The sequence below is a fragment of the Triturus cristatus genome, chromosome 5_1, assembly GCF_964204655.1.
Source record: "Triturus cristatus chromosome 5_1, aTriCri1.1, whole genome shotgun sequence".
In the NCBI taxonomy this organism is placed as follows: domain Eukaryota; kingdom Metazoa; phylum Chordata; class Amphibia; order Caudata; family Salamandridae; genus Triturus; species Triturus cristatus.
Window position 1 is genome coordinate 409,751,976 of NC_140587.1, and position 20,465 is coordinate 409,772,440.

The 20,465-nt window shown below is 43.5% G+C and overlaps 1 protein-coding gene and 1 long non-coding RNA gene across 2 annotated transcripts in view; one reads left to right on the top strand and one right to left on the bottom strand.

The window, feature by feature from the left end:
• The window catches only part of GRHL2 (grainyhead like transcription factor 2), a 481,294-nt gene that overhangs the window by 291,736 nt on the left and 169,093 nt on the right, over positions 1-20,465 (bottom strand). The window contains exon 4 of the mRNA XM_085605159.1: positions 10,555-10,948. Coding sequence (XP_085461285.1) covers positions 10,555-10,948 — 394 coding nt within the window. The remainder of the gene's footprint in view (positions 1-10,554; positions 10,949-20,465) is intronic.
• Positions 1-20,465, top strand: part of LOC146830957 (uncharacterized) — a 36,452-nt gene that overhangs the window by 7,721 nt on the left and 8,266 nt on the right. The gene's annotated exons all lie outside the window — the stretch shown is intronic.

Here is a 20,465-nt window from a genome sequence, read left to right on the forward strand (position 1 = left end):
GCAGGCATTCATTGTTTTTAATGTATTTGGGATTAATATACAACTTTTGTTGTTCTCAGTTCCACATTTGACAAACAACGCCACTGTATTCAGACTGTTATAAGTGCCGGTGTTGCCAATTAAGTGCCGGTGCCGAGCACTGGAAACCACCGGCTCAAATTGAGCACAGTAGTACACGATGAGAAGAATAATGATGGTATCACTTTTCCAGTTGCGAGAAAATGAGACATGTTCTTGGCCTGACGGATCTTTCTTTTTCATGTGTTTATGCTGCAAGCAAGAATAAAGTGAAATGCATCAAAATGACTTTCCTATCAGACTTCAATATTCCTCAGCTTGGAGGTAAGAAATAATTGGCATATTTCTCATGTGATTCCACCACAGTTTCAGGGGTGTTCCTACATTGATTGGAAGACCAGGTTCCCACCAGACCTGCCAGGCCTGTTCCTCAACACATGGAGTTGCCTGTGCTCCCATCTGGAGGGGACCTGGCCTGGCAGTTCGGGGTGGAATGTTCCTATTAGGTTAGGGCCAAGACTGTTTTGCATATGGCTAGTCTCTGTCTAAAGTGGCACAGGAGGCAAAAAAAATGGACTGCAATGCAGCCCAAACGTTCACCAATGGATAAGATTCATTCAATCATTCCTTCATTTAATTGTTTTTTGCACTGGATTTCTTAAGTGTCACATGTGCTCCCAGAAGTGGTCCTCATGTTAGGATCCAAGCTGCACCTTACTGATGTGGCGCAAGTTAGCCAAATCCGGTCTGTATTTGCCTTTGTCCCTGCCTGACAGGATCTCAGCTGGAAATTTGGGGTGGACCTTTTCTTTTAAGACAGCCCCTCAAGTGATGTGTATATGACTGCCCTCTGTCCACAGTGTCACAGTGGATGACAAACTATGGACTGGAATGGGACTCTTTAGTGAACGCCAGTTGCTGAGATGCCGTCACTTTGCTGTGTGTTGCCCTGTGACGTCCAGCAGTTCTAGGTGTTGAAACTCTGGGCATACTGGCTTTGTTTAAGTACTGAGGCATCAGTTATTTCGTGGTCATCAAAACTGGGTAAAGTCTTGTGCCAGCACGTAAGAGTGACCACAGTGTGGTTCTTCAAGTGTACTTCTTCTTTTTCAGCTCCTTGAAGTCTGGGATTGGAGGGCACATCCACTGTTGTAGACAACATTTCCTAGGAGCCCCTTCAAACAATTGTGCAGGCAAAGGTGATAGTTCCCTCTCCTTCCTCCACTCCTGCTTCTCTGCCTTTACTGCTATAGCTAAGGCCAATAGTGACAATCCAGAAGGGAAAACATACCCACAGTGCTGGCAGGGGATGTTTCACAAAAGAGGACTCTATGAAGCCAGTCTTCTGCACTGTGACAGAAGGATATGGAACATCCTTCCCAGGGTCAATATTTACATAAAGCTGATTTTCACATCCCCTATGCATAGAAGCAGGACCTCCTTACATTCAGCCAAGAACAAACAGGCCGCTTAATGTTTCTATGGTGCACAGCATAGGAAGAGAAAGGAAGAATGAATAAACATATGCGTAAATGAATTGGAAAGGCAGACGACCTGTTAGAGAGACAGAAAAGAATGTAAGGTGAATCCCTTTACTGGTGTTTTTCGATCACTGGATTCCGCTGTACCAGCAGGGGCAGCCCCTCCATTTGAGAGGAGAAGCGGTGCCCCGCCTGCTGCGAGCGCAGCAGGCACACACGAATAAGTAAAATGGCAGGCATGTCAATGCTATTTTACTTAAACATCGCAGTGCGAGGGCAGGGGGCGGACTGCATTTTGCAATTGCAGGATTACAGCTGCCCCTGCTTGCTGGGTTGGCTGGCTCTATTGCTACGGCCAGCTTTACATGTGCACTGTAAACTCAGCAATCCCCTAGCTGTGAAACAGCTGGGGTATTGCTGGCACAGGCCCCCAGCCTCAAAATGAGCGCTGAGTTAGCCTGCTCCCACCAGTCCTGGAGCTGCATTATTAGTTGTATTGGTGTCAACTGAGCAGGTAAGAACTCCTTTTGTTTCCTGCTCATGGACGCTGATCGGGGAGAGAGGTGCACACCCGAAGAGCAGTATATCGTGAGTTTGGCGCTGTAGCACCCCACGATATTTTTTATAGTTGGAGCCGCCACTGTGTACCAGTCTAGTCAAAGGTTCGTTGAACAACTCTGGTTTTAGGTCTCGCGCCTAGCGTTGCAGTGCATAGCACTGCTCGCACAGCAAGAGACCTCTTGTAGGGGGTTTGGAAACTGACCAAGGACTCGCACAAGCTCGTGCATGTGCTTTTCCTTTTGGGCCACGCTATTGGCCTTTGCGTGCGTCTTTTTAATAAAGACAGCACGCAATTGGCCAAAGGTGGGCGTATTGCTCCGCCCATGGTCTATTGGTGTCTGTTACGTGGAGCAGCAGCATATGTTTCCAATTATCGTGCCCAGACACGGGCGCGATAATTGGAAACATACGCTGCTGCTCGCAACCGCGCGTGCACACCAGCAGCTCCCGCATCTCACGCGCACCATCCGTGGGCTTGTTGCTTTACAGTCAATGGGTCCGACAATAGCTCAGAGGTTTGAAAGTACCGTTCGTCCTTTTGAGTTTTGGGAGTTCGATCCCCGCTTCCCCCCCTACCTAGGTGATTGTTATTTTTATTTTTATTTACATTTTGTCCTGTCTTTCCCTACTTCCCCTCCATGCATTGCTGACTCTGTCCCTTCCTCTCCCATTGCCCCTCAATTAATCCGAAGACCCTGCCCCTTCTTCTCCCACTGGCCTCCGTTAATCGCTGTCTCTCTAGCCCTCATCCTCGCACTTTTGATATGTTCATCGCTGTTCTCTGTCCTGTCACATACTGTCCCTCCTTCCACTGTCCATCAGTCATCACAGGTTGTCTGTCACACTCCTGCGTTTATAGCGCTTATCATGGACAATCTGTCACTCTCACATTCTGCTCTGTCTCGCCCCTATCAACACTGGGTTTGCTTCACTCTTTCTCCCTCAAAGACGAAGCGCCTCGACACTGACAGTTCTAACGGCGCGCTGTGCGGCCCCTGATAGTAATGCGCCTGCTCCAGCTCTGGCAGTGATGTATTTCAGTTTGACTCGGGTGTTGCTTCTGGCTGGACAGGTTGCTCTGTAGCCTTAGTTTAAAGTTATGTTCAGTTTCGATTCTCGTCAGGGACCCGGGTCACATGATCCCCAGCGGGTTCTTGAAGACAGGGTTCTGCCAGACCCTACACGTCATTTCACGCCCCTGTCAGGAGTGAGAGAAGGGAAGCCCTCGTGAAGAAGAAGGGGAAAAACACAGCAGAGCAGCCCTGTGAGTTTAACTTTATTTTGAAAGTTGTTTTCGTTGTTTTGCAGTGGTATAACTGGGCGGGGCCCCAGACCCATTGATAATTACCATCGGGCGTTGAAACGGATACACAACGGGACCAATTTACTGGCAAATGACACTGATCGATTTTTGAACATTAAATGCAAATGCAAATGCTTAAAGGTAATCAATATTTGCCATTTAGTTCCTATTTATATTTCACATGTTACATGAATGTGGCCGTTGACTCTCGCCTTATAGCTATAAAGTGGGCTCGGGTCCATTCCTGGGCACTCAGAAGGTTCTGTCACTGGGATCCAAAAAATTATAAGAGGGGGAGAGGCTTGGATAGGACAATTAGGAATTGAGTGAATGCATTACACAATGGCAAAATAATTCCATAATTGTGGAAAAGTCCTTCTGGAAATCAGCTGCTGGTGCGATTCATGCATCATGTACAATTTTTCATTCCACGGTTTTGGTTAGGTAGCGGCTGTAACTCGATGGTGGTGTTCATGATTGTAACCACATGGTTAAAATCAATAAAATTCTATATTACTAGACGCATTACTTAATAAGCATTGGCGAAGTCAATAGGTCTCGCTTTGTGACCTATTTACTTTGCCAATGTATTCTAAACACGCTGCAAAGAATCCCTGATCCTGTGCAAGGTGGATAAAGTTAAACAAGCATTTGTAATGCTATAGGTCTCGCATTTTCGAAACTTTCACCTATTGGCTTTGTAAATGACAATGCTTTGTATTTATGTGCACTTTGTACTCATAGTCGTTGTTTGCAGAATTTCAAAACACATAAATAAGAGGCATTGTCATTTACAATGCTAATAGCGCAAACTCTCGCAAATGCGAGACATATTGCATTGCAAATGCTTGTTTTAAATGTCCTGAAGAAGAGCTACTCTGGCTTTGGTCTCAGATAAGTGTCCCGAGTGTATCTGAGGTGCTGAATTCCAAGCAGCCCGCTACTGGGTTGTTTCCGGTTGCACTTTTGTTGGCAGTGTGTAGACATTGTCTGATGAAAGGTTACTGGAATGATGGCTAGTCACCCAGTTCAGACCACAAACTGAATTGTTTCAGTGTAGTCAAAGAATAGCTGATGTTTTGTTAAAACTGTGACCTTCTGATTAATCCTAGGGTTTTGCATGAATGCAATAACTCTTAATGAAAACATTGAACTTAGAAGGAGGAGCTGTGGACCTGTGCCCAGCAGACCGCGGCATGTGGTAAAGGCCAGTCCTATGTCCCATCATGAGGCTCCCTTTGGTCTGTCAATCCGGGCATAACTAAAAACACTCAGGGTCACATAACGTGAACATGGGAAGTGCTAACCCGAGGAGTGGTCTAAGCCACGCTCTTAGAGTAGACCTGCTCACACTGAACTATCCTCTCAGCGGGTGATCTCACTATATGCAGCGGGAGAAGCATATTATGCCTCAGAGTGAGTTTGCTTTCCCTCCTCTGAACTGGCCTCAGTGTGCTGTGTAGATAGTCTCTCCATTTCCACCCCACAGTTCCTTTTCTACACATCTCCACCTTAAAGCACATTACCAAACAGTAATGGCCTTCTCTACCACAACACTCCCTGCATCTTATTAACTACAGGCTTCGGTTATTCACTCACCCCAGCAAAAACCAGCAAGAGAAAGTGGGTACAAATATTCCTTGCAGAAATAATACCTTAAACTGTTTCTTTCTAAATGAATTGAATGTCCAATGTAAGAGAAAGTCGATTTGACCTAGGAATGGCCTCACCTAGTTTCAAGAACGAGATACATGGACGCCCAGCGCCTGAAGTCATTTTCCTCTTGCATGTCCCCCCCCCCCCCCTCCTGCATGGCTATCTTCGCAGAGGGGGCTGTCCGTCAAAACCTCGTGATGTTTTCATTGAGTCTCCTTTTTAATGCCCCATTACACAAAGTAACACAAAATGGTGTAAATCAGATTTTGAGCTGTGAACAGGCCTCCTTTCTAGTATGAAACACCGTTCATGGTGGATAGTAAATAGCACGCAGCAGTTAGCAATGCTTTGCATCGCCCTAGCGCTGACACGAAGCCTTAGTAATTCTAAGCACTGGGTCATCCTGCCAGGTGCTGTTGCTCCTTCATCCTACAGGTGAAGGGACTTTCTAAAAGTTAGTCCTGCCCACTGGCTTCAGTGGCATTTTGTTTCCTAGTGGAATTGCTATTGTGGGTGGAGCCTGGGTGGTGGATGGGCTGTTGGCTTTCTTCCGCTGGTCACTAAATGTCAAGGAGGCCCACCACGGATCCGGTAGGTCTCACACACCTTCCACTCCTGCCGTCCACACCCAGGGCAAATGAGGCGAGCAAAGCTGCTGTCTCTGTGTTCTCTCAGATCTCACATTCCTCCACCTGCAGGAACTTGAGCACTCAAGGCAGGCGAAAGAGGGCAACACAGCAGGCTTTACTACCCCACCAGTGCCCAGTACTCGAAGCTGATTGGCTTGTTACTACTCTGATTTCCTCTGCCACCAGTAACAGACCTCATCATCTCATCCAAAGGGAGGCTGGCGCGTGCAAGCGTGGGCTGCTCCCCACAAAACGGATGTGGCATAGTTTATGAGTGTGGCTGAAACACTGTATAATTGTATAACGTCGTCAAAAATAAACTCGTCAGCTGCAGTGGAAATTACCTATACCTTGTAGGGTAACACTTGTTGCCACCAGTTCAAATGCATGGATGTAGGCAGGCATTTCATTCAAACAGGTGGGATCTGAGAGGGGCCTGTGGGAATCCAATGGCGAACCTTGGTCACCGCGGGCTGACACAATGTCAGAAGCGCGGCGTATGAGAGGTATGACATTTTTGTCTTGCACACGCTGAAAAATAGCGCACTGTACAGAAGCAGACAGTGTAGCACTCTGGAGTACAGACACAGATATCTAATGTATCAGACATGCACTTTACACAAAAGCAAAGTGCTTGTGCACACATTACTTAAGAGCTGAAGAAGGCCTCACTCGTTTTCAAGTCTGATGTACCATTGAACTAGGGGTTCACCACAGAAACCTCACGAGTCCCAAGGAAGATATATAAGCCCCACACCTCAGTGGAGTAAAGACAGCAAGGCACAGAAAAGAGACATGTTTGAGAGATTACAGTGGAGCAGACTGGATCCTTAACGCCCTTCATAAAACTCTTCCAAAATTCCATAAGTAAAGAGAAGTTGTTCAAACGTAAAAAAATATGAAGTAAACGAAGATGTCAATTCAACCAGCTTACTACAAGTCAGAGAGAAGAAGGCATTACATGATCTGGAGCTCCCAGGATGATCAGCTGCTGATGGGTGTGGCAGAAGGGCTTCTGACCTGGGACCTAACAGTTCATGTATATTTTAAGAAAACTCATTGTATGGTACAGGAACTCAGGATAACTCTGTCCACCTTCAGTGTTTCCAGGCAGCCGCAGCTGCTGCAGGTAAGAGCGGTGGGGCCGGCGGGGTGGGGTGTGGGGGATTTAACGAGACGACCACGAGGGAAAATTAATTGTTTATTTAATTTTCCCCACATGGTCGTCTCTCGAAATCCTCCCCCCCCCCACCCAGCCACACCGCTCTTACCTGCAGCTGTCGCCACTGTTTCCAGGTAGGAGCAGAGGATGTCACTACTCAATGGCCACCAAATGGCTCCAAGTGCATCAAACCTGCCACTAGGGCTGCACTCATCCTCGCACTGGCATTCGGCAAACCAACCAACTCTTCTCTTCACTGGAGAGAAGTCTCCCTCAGAAAGTGCCAGGGTTTACTCTTTCTAGGACACGCAATTCACCTTGTGTCCCAACCCCCTATATCATTCTGTAATGGGTACTGATCAGAAAATACCACAGACAGGAGGTGTTTCAATAAAAGCAATACAACAAGCAGAGTTTTCTTCCATCTTAGAATCACACTAACACATGCTGTTTGCAGAGCAATATTGCACCAACCTTCTGGCCTCATCACTGTACTTCCGAAATCATTACGCTCAGACCAGCTTGTAAGAAAAAATGTCCACCCTTTACAGCCATGCATCAAATTAAGCTTAATAATCCGAGTGTGTAGAACAAGTAAATGAGAGGTATAGCAGAGGGGAAGAGGAGCTAACACACCTAGGCAGGCGGCGAGAGACGCACCTTGAGGAAAGTGTGACTACAGGGGTCTCTCTTTTACTCTCTTCCCATGAGGCATTTAGGAACCTCCATTAGGGTTTAAAGAAACTCATACCGTTAGAGGTTGATATAGGTCAACCTACCCAGTGGTAATTTCGAACCAACCTTGGTAAGATAGGAGCCCATTTTTTCCCGTCCTGATGAATGCCGCGGACCCTTAGGGCCATTTAGGCAGAAACATGTCGACGACCACAATCACGGTGGTGACGGGGTACTAACTCCCCTATTCTCCACACTTTATTTTAATACCAAGTAATTGCCCATTTAATAAATGTGTTGCGGCTTTTACTTTGGTTTTTTAAAACGACTCACTTTCATGGGCCCCCACTTAGATTTTGAAGGGCCTCCCTGTCTCCAGGTGCAGGCCTGCTCTCTACCAAACAGGGTTTCTAGAGAGCGAGGACTGCCAATGATGAAGCATGACACCTGGTGGTGTGTGAGGACAGTCCTTCACTTTTTTTTTAGATGCCTGGTACTCCACCAAGTCGAGGACGGTTGCTGTTTCCCGTCATGGTTTCCTACTTTGGATCTTACTAAAAGACCATATGTGCCGAGGACTATCCAGTCCAGTGGAGTGAGGATCGGCTCCCCTGGGTCCTATTTAGGACCAGCGCCTAATATAATTCGTAACCATATTCCCTGGTGCGATGCCACTATTGGCTTTTTTATCTTTTCGCCTGGACGGGTTACTCATATTAGTAGGTCCAGAAGCCTTCTGCCAGAAGCCCGCTGTTTAAGGCTCCCTGCATCAGTTTTCTCCCTAACGATATGTAGATGACTGTCGCAGTTCTGTTGGGTGCTTTACCGGCTATATAGCAGGACCCACATTGTTCACATCCAGTCCTTGAGCCATCGTCTGGATGTAGACTCATTAAACTATATATTTTAATCGAGCCACTTGTGCCATACATCCGGTGGACCATATTAGATGTTCAAATGGCTGTTGCTACCGAACATATATTGATCTCTACGCCCTGAAGAAGGAAAAGTACATTTACTTCAGTGTTCCGAAACGCGGGTCTGCGTTTTCGTTCTGTTAGCCAAATATTATTCTCAAACCCATTGTATAATCTTGTATTGTCTTGGAGTATATATGTAATTGTTGTTGTTTATTATTGTGCAGTGTATGAATTTGTTTCGTCTTGTTGGTTGGTGTGTATGGATTTTATGAGTGTTTTATTATGTAGTGTGTTGTATTATTGTGTTTAGTGGGCTCTTCTTTTCTGTGTATCTATCATTTGTTATTATATAAATGAATGTAATTGTATACATGAGTAATTCATTTAGATATATGCTGTATTAATAATAAAAACATTTTTTATATATTTTTGATAAGAATGTTATAAATTCATTGTTTTGGGGGACAACTATTGATTCATTTTGGATGTGTTACCATATATTTAAATAAGAAGGGGGAGGTTTTGGTTGTTCTTTGGTTATATTTTCCCTGCTCTCCCCTCATTGAGATTTCAGGGACCCTCTGCTGTTTTTTGATTTTTTGGTACTCCACCAAGTACCTTGTAAATTCCAGGTCATTTCACTTCAGGGTAGCTTCTTTTGTGTATACATAGCAGAGGTTTGGCCCAACTCACAAATATTTCGTTCAGTCCAAAAACAGGGCATACCTGGCCGACACAAATGTAGCCACACGGCTGCCAAAAATAGGACAACATATGAATGCCATTTCCACCATAATTGCTTTAAAGTGGGGCTGTCGCTAAAAACATGGAGGTCCAGCAGAGAATCTTCTTTGAATGTCCCCCATGTGCTAGGAGAAATTTCCCAGCATGCCACAGACATTTATTATGCATGTCCTTGAAAAGGACCCTACTTTAGACTCATATTTTACAGCAATTCTACCATGCTGTTATAGCATGACCTGCCAAATATCCTTGCCCTGAAGCGGATGCTGTGGAAACTGTCTCAAGTGGAAAATGGCTGCACATTTGTAGGCTTCTTTAAATATAGGCAACTTAAATATGGTGGCCCTGGCAGCTGCTGGTTTACCATTAAATGAGTCCCTAACTGTGGTTGAATAAAGCTCTATTAGACGCGGCTCACTTACCCATAAACAGAGGGAAGCATTGCTGAAGCAAGAGGGCTACATGTCTTGGAACAACTTCGAAGAGGTCGCAAACACTATGGACCTAATTACGGTTAGGCAGATCGGTTACTCCATCAGAAATGTGACTGATATCCAGTCCGTCGTATTATTAGTTCCATATACACCATTGGTCATAATGGAACTCGGATATCCCGTCCGCCGTATTACATCACGTTTGTGATGGAGTAACCCATCCGCCAAACTTGTAATCAGGTCGTAAATGTGGCCATTGGCCACAGAAAAGTGACTTAACTTAAGCCTGATAGATAAACACAGCCTCTGCTCTTCAATGTATGACTGATGGGTCTTGGCTGGTTGGACAATGAATTGCCCAACAAAGATACTGCAGCAAAACCCGAATATTGTGCTTGAATTGATCGCCATTTTGTACCACTTCAAGCTTTAGTAGAAAATGGTGCAAGATGGTCCGTTCACATTCCGAAACTAACAAACTGAGGTCGTCATTGTGTGAGACTGGATATTGTTCCATTAAGGACATACATTTAAAATGTGTGATATTGGTACTGCCCACCAAACTGATATATCTTTTCAACACTAATTATTTACAGTTAGAAATAGCAACTCCTCGCTAAAAAAGACGAGGGATGAATAGCAAAATCTCAGTAGATACAAGTGGTTAGGAAACAAAAAAGTTGTGCAGAGATCATCGCATTGCACCACATCAGGATGACGCAATTCAGAATAAGAATGAAGCAGCTAGCACGTCACTTCATTACACTTACACTGATAAATTTAGGTGCTACCAGTCGTATAAAGCCAAATTAACTATAGTGTATTTATGTCCATTCAACTGAAGTCTCAATTCTACCGTATCAGGCTAATCCCACCATGAATAATACTGAGATGGTCAACGCAGCAAGTTCTATGATGGTTGATTAATGGTTCATACCAATATGCGAGCGGAGACAGTATATGAGACTTACTTCTGACATCCCATCTTTGTATGACTCGCTGTAGCTGCTGTCTGGAGTGCTGCGCTGGTCATCCTTCAGGTAATCAGAATGTGGGACAATACTGGGCACCTCATACGACGACTGTTCGAAGATAACGCCGCGGTGCTCCTCACTTTGCCCCCTGGAGTAATGTCCCGCAGGGGCTACAAAAACAGGAGTGAACTCTTCTGCTTTCACAACTGCAATCCCTGGCACCGATATGGCTGTGGGACTCACAGACACGCTGGTGCTGAACTGTTCTCTCTTTGAAGACTCCAGATGTTCTGGGTGTAAAGAAAGATTCACTGGCACAGTCTTTAAAACCTGGACTCGATTTTCTCCTCCACTCACATTACTTGGAGTATCGTGATTTCCTACACAACTTCTGCAAAAGAACACAAAGAAGCAAATTAGTAATTCCAACCAAAAATATATTTTCACCCGAGGAAAGCGGTGCTTGATAGACAAAACGAAGACCATTTTCGAAGAATACAGCAACATATACCACTACTTCATCCTACTCTGTGTGCACTTGTGTAACCCAAACATTAGGTCAATGTCATTATTTCAGATACTGTTCTGTGGCAAGAGATTTAACTTAAATGTAGCATCCTATTAAAAGACGTGAGGTCTTGAGGCGAATTGTCCTAGCCATTCGATATCTTCATGGATGTACTGGGTGTGGTGTCAGATACAGGTCAGACACATATGGCCTGCTCACTTCCCTGGTTCTCATAACATCAGAAACTTTACTTGTTTCATGGGTTTTGCTGCCATTTACCGTGCTGGAAGGCACTTCCATCTAGTTATCACTATTTCTGTAATTAAATCATTCTTTGTCTTACTCTCAACTGCCTGATACCCCACGGTCATTCTTATCTTTAGGCTCCATGTTCTTTAACCACAAATTAGCTTGTGTTTGACAATCTCCTCTACTTTATTCATGCCCATGGGTACATATAATCAATTTTCCTTTTGCAGATGTGGTTTCTATAAATAGCCACACTACTTTAGCTGATATCTCATCAATAGTTTATACACTGGGTGAAATAATGGGTCATTTTCTATTTGCGGAACGTGCCGCCATTCATCCCATTTCTCCATCTCTCTTCATACTGCTTGTCACATTGCTTGGAAACTTTAAGGTCCTCAGATAAGGTTCCTCAAGACCCATCCTTTGGTTGATGGCCTCCTCTGTCTTCCTTCCCATCCTGTAGTGCTTCTCTGTGTTTCCAGTACTTGTCTGCACTGACTCTTTCTTATCCCTTTTCAAACACCGTCCTGTATTACTGACTCCTGGGAGGTCATGAGCTCTGTGGGTGATTGCCATCCAGATCCTTCTTTATTGTTGTCACTACAGAACGTGCGATAGCCCATCCCTAGTAAAGATCTTTGTAGCTCTACATGACCCTCCCTCTTCTGGCAAAATGACCATCTATTAGCACACTCTGCCTTCTCTCAGTCTCCCACACATTTCAACACCCTACAGCAAGAAGCTGAAGACCTGGCTCTTCAGCTTAGACCCAGCAGACGACCTTCACAAATGCTCCAGCACCTGGATACCCCTCGGGTGATAAGTCACGCTTTACAGATACTGAAAATATAACGTATAGGCACACCAAGAAGGCCTTGCCTGACTTAATTGTCAAAGACCAAAATCCTAGTAAGTGACATGCATGACTCTTCCTTGAACTAAGTAATTCTAATAGTCACATTTATTTATTTAAATGTTTATTAATGACATTTCATATAGTGTTAAACTTCCAAAGCCTCAAAGAGCATGAGGACCCTATCAGGCTCGTCCGAGAAGAAGAGGTGAGTTTTCCAAACAGTTGTGTGAACTGCCAAATATGTACTGCTCCACAGAAAGAAAACAGTTTTCCTACTCTCTTATCTCCTGCGGGAGATGAATCCATAGATCTAGAACTCTTTCCCATTCCATCTCAGTTATCGCTTTTGGAATTAGTCTAAAAACCGGAAATGAAGAGTCAAAGGGCACTTTTCAGTCACAGCTCTGCTCATGGTGAAGGACAGAGACCAGTATCACGAACGTTACAAACAAAGCACTCACTGCATTGGACTAGGACGAGGCCCTCATTGGTTGCTAATGACATTTGATATATTCAACAATACTGACCCTAAGCTGCCTCTGGTACTGGAAAAAGCCTCTCTCAGTGGATCACTTCATAACTCTTGAACAGGTCACCAAGAATACAGTGGCTTTCAACGTATCTACCGCAATCAGTATCATTCATGGCATCCCAGACATATCAGAGCTATCACTGACCTTCTGTAATGCCTAAATGGTGAATGTTTGTAAAGGTTTCAACATGGGTTACCATGTATGCACTGACAGCAGCCAGTTTTAAGTAAGATTACCCAAAGACGATTGACCATTGGCATGTAGGTGACTGCATAAGGTACTGCATCAACCCTCCCTGTAGGCCCACCCTTTCTGCACTCCACAGACATGTGCAATGTCATCAACATCTTATTCAGTGAAAAAATACAGAACATCGGACAGCACATTGACAACACCAAGCCTGCCTCAACTTTAACACCCACCTTTTCCCGTAAAATCCCGCCTTCAAAGCCCTATGACATGCATATCTCACAAACATATTCAATCCCATCAAAGTCTCTTGTTATGAAGAGGATGTCTTACCCTCGTCTTTCATTGAAGCTCTCTCTGGGGATGCCCTCCCACCCATACTCACCACTGTCAATGCCTCCGGATCGCCAAGCCACATGTCCACTCAGGACGCCACCGCCATCTTGGCCACACCCCTCAAAACAACTTCTTATGAAGATGATGTCATACCATTGTTCTTCATCGAAGCTCTCTCTGGGGAAGCTCTTATCAATGTAAATTCTCTCTCACTCAAGGCATCTTCTCGGAAGCTCTCAAGATAGCCCTGTTCTCCCACTCCTAAAGAAACCTACACTAGACTCTGATGACCTTGCCATTGACTAGCCCATCACCCACCTACCATTCATCAGCACAATAATTGAAAAAGTAGTTTATGTTCAACTCCAACATCACTTTAATGCTAATAATCTCTTGCATGAACACCATTCTGGCTTTAGATTACACTGCAGCAAGGAGGCTGCTATCTTACACATCGTAGACAATGTCCATGTGGCCACCAGTGAAGACAACCCCTGCATCCTGATATTGGTGAACCTGTCAGCCACCTTTGACATAGTCAACCATTCCACCCTCAAACTCACCCTCGATTGGGATTCACCAGTAATGCATTTTACTGATTCTCCTCCTACCATTCCAACCAACACCAGTTTTGTTCACATGCGCACCTCAAGCTTCCAAAAGATCTCTGTCAATGGCGGAGTTCCCCAAAGGTTCCATACAGTCTCCTGTCATCTTCAAACTCTACATTGAACCACTTGGTGCTCTACTCACAGATAACCAACTAATGCATTAACCACCATCTTTCACTATAAATCCTTACTTAGTTTATAAAGGCATGCGGATTTTATACATCATGGCGTACCATTTTCTTTGCAAAAAGATTTTAATTATTTCAAATGTATCCACTTTCCCATAATCATGCCAGGTAATCAACTTAAATCAAGTGAAATAATAATTCTGTTATATACAACAACAAAAAACAAAGACACACAGAAATGTATTGACTAAATCGTGTTTGTATAATTTTCATGGATAGTGGTAGAAAAATAAAGTCAGATACTTTATCCAACCATATTCTAATTAAACCCCGACTTCATCGCCTGACTTCTAGATTTCATACATCAGAATCCAATTAGAAGTAACCAGCATCAACATTCATATTACTACTTCCAAACCAATAATGTTGTGCCAAACGTGGGTACTCTTAAAGGTGTCCATGAGTCTCCTTGTGTTTTATAAAGTCCATAAAGGTGGCACCCAAGTACTCCTCGGTAGTGCCAATGCTTGTCAATCTCACGAAGTGGACCACAAATTTAATGAGATCTTCCTTGGGACACAACCAATCCTTTAAATGAAGGCAGGTATGTCCAGTAACTCCTGGTGCCTGTGAACCCTGCTTTAGCTTAGTTAATGATAGAGCGGGGATTGAAATTTACAGTGTCTTCGCAGTGTGCCGTTTTTTCCAGTCTCAAAGGTTGAGACTTGCATTTGTTTGCTTAGTGCACATTGGCCCCTCTGGTGCTCACGCTTCCATTTCCTTCATCTTTTCAGAGGCGTCTTCATTGCTTCTATGCACACTGTCTTCTCTGGTGTGGCCCCCTTTGTGAGATCTTCCTTCCACTCCAGCATAATGAGCTCTCTCGTCTTAAAGTGTTGTAGACCAACTCTAGGTAGCCATTTATTTCACAAGAGACTATTCATATCCATAATATTCAATCAAAGAGTTTTACTAGAATGGAAATTGGGAACAAAGGATTAACATGTGAGGTTATGAAGTCTTTTTGGAGTCATCTCTTTTCCTACCTTACCAATCAGCCCTTGTAACTCGCACTATAAGTGCGGCCTGAAAATATATCATTTGGTTTCATATTTCTCTTATAGCAAATGAATTTCCCGTTAACTAGCTCCTAATCTGTTGCTCGCACCTCAGTAACCTCGCCAGGACATCTTGTTTTCTTGCACTGATCAAGTCACAGTCTTCCTATGTTGGTCCATTTAAGCCTGATTTAAGATATATATCCATGGAAATTTTTGTTAGTGCAAATATTGATACCGTATTAATCAGCATGGTTTTAAACAAATTAAATTTTGTCAGGGTTATGGCCACAGGAACAGTGTTATTGGAAGGTCACAGCAGGCTCTCCCTTGATGTCTGTGTTTCCATGTAGTTGTTTTTGGAGAAGGTAAAGTTATATATTTTTTATGTTATTGATTACACACAGATGATGTGATGGTGTGCTGGGTTTAATGTCCAATGAGTTGGCATGGAGTTTATAGGAATACAGCTTTAACCCTCAAAAGTTATTATCATAGGTTTGTACTGTTTGTCTGGTTCTTTGGACTGCCTGAAGTTATATAAAATATCCCGAGTGTTGCCCAGGAGCTTTCAGTTGGGGCATCCCTGGCTGTACATTTGGGGTATTTTTGGTGTGGGTCTGAAGGGTCATTGGACTAGTTTTGACTGTTGCCTCATGTACACAAAATATGTTAATATGGACTATGTGTGTGAAGTGTCATACAAAACTTCACAGAATATGCTAATTTTATGTATGGTTTTTGGTAAATGTTTTGGTTATTTTAATGCTATGTCCATCATATATGATATGTTTTGTAACATGTTGTGTTTATGTTTGTTTTTAGTATTAGGCCATTGTACCTCCCGATTAAGGGAATAGAAACTTTTTATGAATTTTAAACTAGAAGATTCAAAAGAAATACTTTTTTGAGTCCTGAAGAAGGTGGTTTTAAGCATTCTAACCCACGAAACGCTTCGATAAGCATAAAGGCTCATTTCTATTTACATTTGGTCTTCGAAATATGAAGATAAATACATATTTAATACCATCGATTTGTAATTGAAAGAGCCAGTGTTTTTACTACTGTTATTAAGAAGTCTTCTCTGTTAACTTTTGGTATTGTTGGTCGTTTTACATCTATGAGTTACATGTGATTATATTTTAATAAATAATATAGTGTTGTTTGACTGTGGTCCTTTTGTATATAAAAACAATCTGCACAGGTTGCATTTGGTCTGTGAATGTGGGTATTTTAATTCCTAGAAGACTTATCAGTTTTGTGTGTTGGACTGACCATGTTCCCTTGGTTCTCAGGGGTCTTTCTCTTTTGTGTCTTTATAGGTTGGATCCATGCCAGATTTTCAGGATAACCACTGTTTATGTAAATACGTTCCATGGGCTAATTGTGTGCCAATATACTTTATGGTGATATTTTGAAAATATGGCGTGGTCAGGCCTTTTCAGACCCTCAGACCCTTGCTGGATATCTCTAGATTGAAGGAATTGCTCCCTGGAAGCTGAAAGCAAAAGTCCCTCTCTGACCTCCTAATACATAGGGATGTATGAATCAAGGTCTGTGGTCACCCTACATTTCTGCTCTGTAACATGGGGTCAGCGCAATTCTTCTTTCGAAGCTCCTCTGACCTGCACCCATCTTCTAGATAATTAGAATTGGCATCAGTCATGAAGCGTCGTTTTGCCAGTGACATTTAATGCCCCTAGAAGCATTGTAAATAGAAAGTGATAATTCTTTTTATTTTGTGGTTTGACTGCAGAAGGCTTTTTAAATGTAGTATTCAGGACTCAAAATGCAAGCTCGACCTACCGGCTTTGCCCGTGCTTGTGTTATTAATTCCTGCCCTGGGAACTTTCTTTGCCCAAACACCCTGCCACCTCATCTTACGTAAAGGTATTGTCCAGTTGTGTGCAGACTGCGAGGAAACCTATATTAGAGTGGGGAATGAAGCTTTATGATGTTACAAACAGCCTGAGTGAAAAGGTCAAGAAATGAGCCAAAGTTGTGGAGTCCAGGAAGCTATATTTACAAGCTGCAGTCATTTTAGCAGGAATCCACACATTCAGCTAAGACGAAGGAAAGGAAGCTGCCATAGTAAATGTGAGATATCTGGGAAGAGAAAGTCTAAGAATATCATCCCGGCTGTCGACCCACCCATCAGCCATCCACGTTCCATGCAGGCACATGAAGACATCTGGGGCCTCATAACATAGTGTAGAATTGGGGCAGCGCAAGTTTTCAGCAACATTTGCACAAACCGATCAGCATAAAAAAACATTTATGCATATGGCCCTTGTTGAGATTTGTGCTTGTGAACCGGCCAGTTGTTGTAAATGTTACTGAAAAATTGCATTGTTCCAGTTTTGCACAATGTGATTTGGCACTTGGGTATGGATTTTCCTAACAGAGACCCTAGTTCTAGGTCATATTCAAGTACAAAAAAATCCTGCTGGTGCCATCTCTTTGAACCTTAATTTACTTGGTGTTTTTGGTGCAGTGAGCAGGTCGAACAGCAGATACCATCTTCTGGGGAAACATAGGACCGGCCCAAGAGTGTGAGTTAAACTGCACATGGTAGTTGTCCAATATCACACAGAAGTTGCGAGTAAATTTGAGGGGGTCAAACCTAACATAAAACGCATTACTCACTCAAGGGTCATGAGCTAGAGAATAATCCAATTTCCATCGCTCCAGTTCAGGATGTATGACTCACGGCGTCTGAACTGATTCTCTGTGTGATATCAGCGGCGTACTCGTTGTTCTTCCAGGATCAGAGTACTGCCATTAAGAGATCAGAATCGGCTCATTCTCCGGTGTGACGTGTAAGCCATTGCAAGCCAGGCCATATATATAGCCTGCAGTCTAAGACCACTAGAGTACCGCGTTCCTGTTTTAAACAATGGTCTGTGTGTAAATTGTGGGTGAGGTTGCACATGTTTTGCTGTTGATGGAATACCGATTAGATCAATGATGCACATTGGGCACCAAGTAGGTAATCTTGATGATCAAAACTGCAGATCAGATATGCTGCGGGTTTTTCTGATCTTTGGCCAAATGTAGATGAATGTTCCATGAGCCAATCTTAGACCACAAACCTTTCGATATCCCTCATACACGATGGAAATTGTAACCTTTAGGATTTCGTTCTCCAAAGAGACTGCGTTTTCTTAACTGTATTGTGGCATTGCCAGATTTCCAATTAGTTATAACACAATGGGTTTTTTAAAAGTTATCCTAAATCCTCTGTTCTTTTAAAGTATAGCCAATCCTGCCTTTCAGTTTCTTACCGGATAGACCTGTTCCTGGGGCTGAATGCACGTAGAGATCTAAGTGACAGATGCATTTATTTAGTTAGTTATTTGTGAGGTTTAATAAAGTGCTTACATGACGCCTGAAGGCCATTTCAGAGCACTATGATGGTAGGAAAGAAACATAAATGAATAATAAGGAATAGCAAGGCAGGAAGAACAGGGAAGCAAGAGGGGGTAAACCTGGAAGGATAAACATTGGCAGAAGAAAAGAAGTATTTGACTCGGCCCAATTTCTTTAGGCTGGATTAACAGTGGGAATCAAGACATAAGAGAAGTGCACCATTTTAACAGGTGGCTTTGGATCTGGGGGTAGATTGAAAGCATCACTAAACAAGGAGATTTCAAGATCTTACCTCAATTTCTGACAGCCATCTTGGTTTCTCAAGGCCAGTGGAAGGTCAATCCATACACCTAAACCCATGAATTTTACTGGTTTGCCTCCAAAGTGTAGCCTTCTGGGCATGTGTTTGCGGAGTTAAGATGTGTTGGCTGATCTTAGAGGTCATAAGTCCAGCATTATTGGCATCACTGGTGTATCGCTTTTACCATGCAAAATTAGTCATCAGAATGTTATAAGGAATTAAAATGTCTACATGGATCGATGCTCATTTACACGCTTGGGTAGATGTGACCATGTTAAATCAGCCCTGAAAGCCTTCCATTGAAGTCCAGTGGAAGCCAGGACCACAAGACACCTGAATGATGCACAAAGCAAAGCCAAGGCTCTGGTTCCCTAAAGAAACTGGCACACCTCTATCCAAAAAAGAAAAATTACGCCTGTCTTTTGTCATCTGATTCAATAATGTTAATTCATGAGATTAATGCATGGTTGACCATCTTTTGCAGTCTAGGGTCAAAGCATTTAGAACACCATTAGTCACCAGCTCCAAACCAAAGCTAACTAGCTCAGTTGAGAAAACCTGTAAAAACACGCAAGGTACTCAGATTGACAATCCACTATGCATCAACTCAATCAACTGGACCAACTGAAGAATGCCTGATCCGAGACCCGCCTTCAATGCTGGCTTGAATCAAAGCACCTTTGCTCACCTCTCGTTTATCAGGTTGCTTTTCTTCCTCCTAGTGCTCTGAAGTCTAAAAGGCAACAAGCAGCGCAATATAAAACTCCTCATAAATAGATATGAATATGAGTAAGACCCTTAAACTCAATTCATTAACTTTGGACAGGAGTTGAAAGAGCACCGGCTCCTATGAGAAGCTGTGACTCTGATCCTATCCTGATCCTTCTTCCACCAATGGAGAAGATGCATTTTGTAAAAGATCTAAACAGGTTTCCTACAACGGTGAAGGTATGGAGAGCATCATGCACCGAGAAGTTAAAGAAGAAAGGCTGGATTTGACATGTCATGTGCTTATTTGCAGTCCAAATTCAAAGGATAGTCTGTATGACAGATTAGGAAGGGGCCTGCATGCCTTCTGGCATTGCTCTTGGCCCATTGCTCTAGTTTAGTGAGCTTGACCTCAGCACTACTGTCCCGAGATCTAGTCCCACATCCAATCAGAAGGAAATGCTATGACCCAACAAGAATTGTGATGGTTAAAGAGCAGGAAGATCTCTGGTAGGGGTTGCCAAAGACCTGCAACCCATATAAAAAATATGATAGCATTGAAAAAGTAAGTGTAAAGCTTAAGAACTCCTAGGATTCACATGCCAGGCTCGTCCGAGAGTTTTTGCTGAGTGGGGGCGGGTCTAACAGTCCTTTCTTGTCATTATGCTCCATGCTTCTATATTCGTTAACAACACTGCCTAGGTGTAGTATGTTGGACATAAACAGATTTACTCCAATACAAGAGACCACGTGTCAGATTCCATTCACAAAACGATTATTAAGTGTAAGTCATCAAAAAATATATGGATATGTTACAACTATGTATGGATTTCACAGAAAGGAAGTGATGGATCGTCAGATCCTGATCCGCCCCTGCCCTCAGTCCGGACAGAGATGAAGGAATGAGCAGGTCCCACTGGGGGATAACCGTGAACCCTTTCCCCTCTGGTGGATCTACACAGAACCGAGGGCGACGGTGGCACAGTCATGGCCGCTGCCAAGCGCAGTACGAGTTACTCTCTCTCTTTGTCTCGTGGAGAGTGAAAGCATCACCCCGGA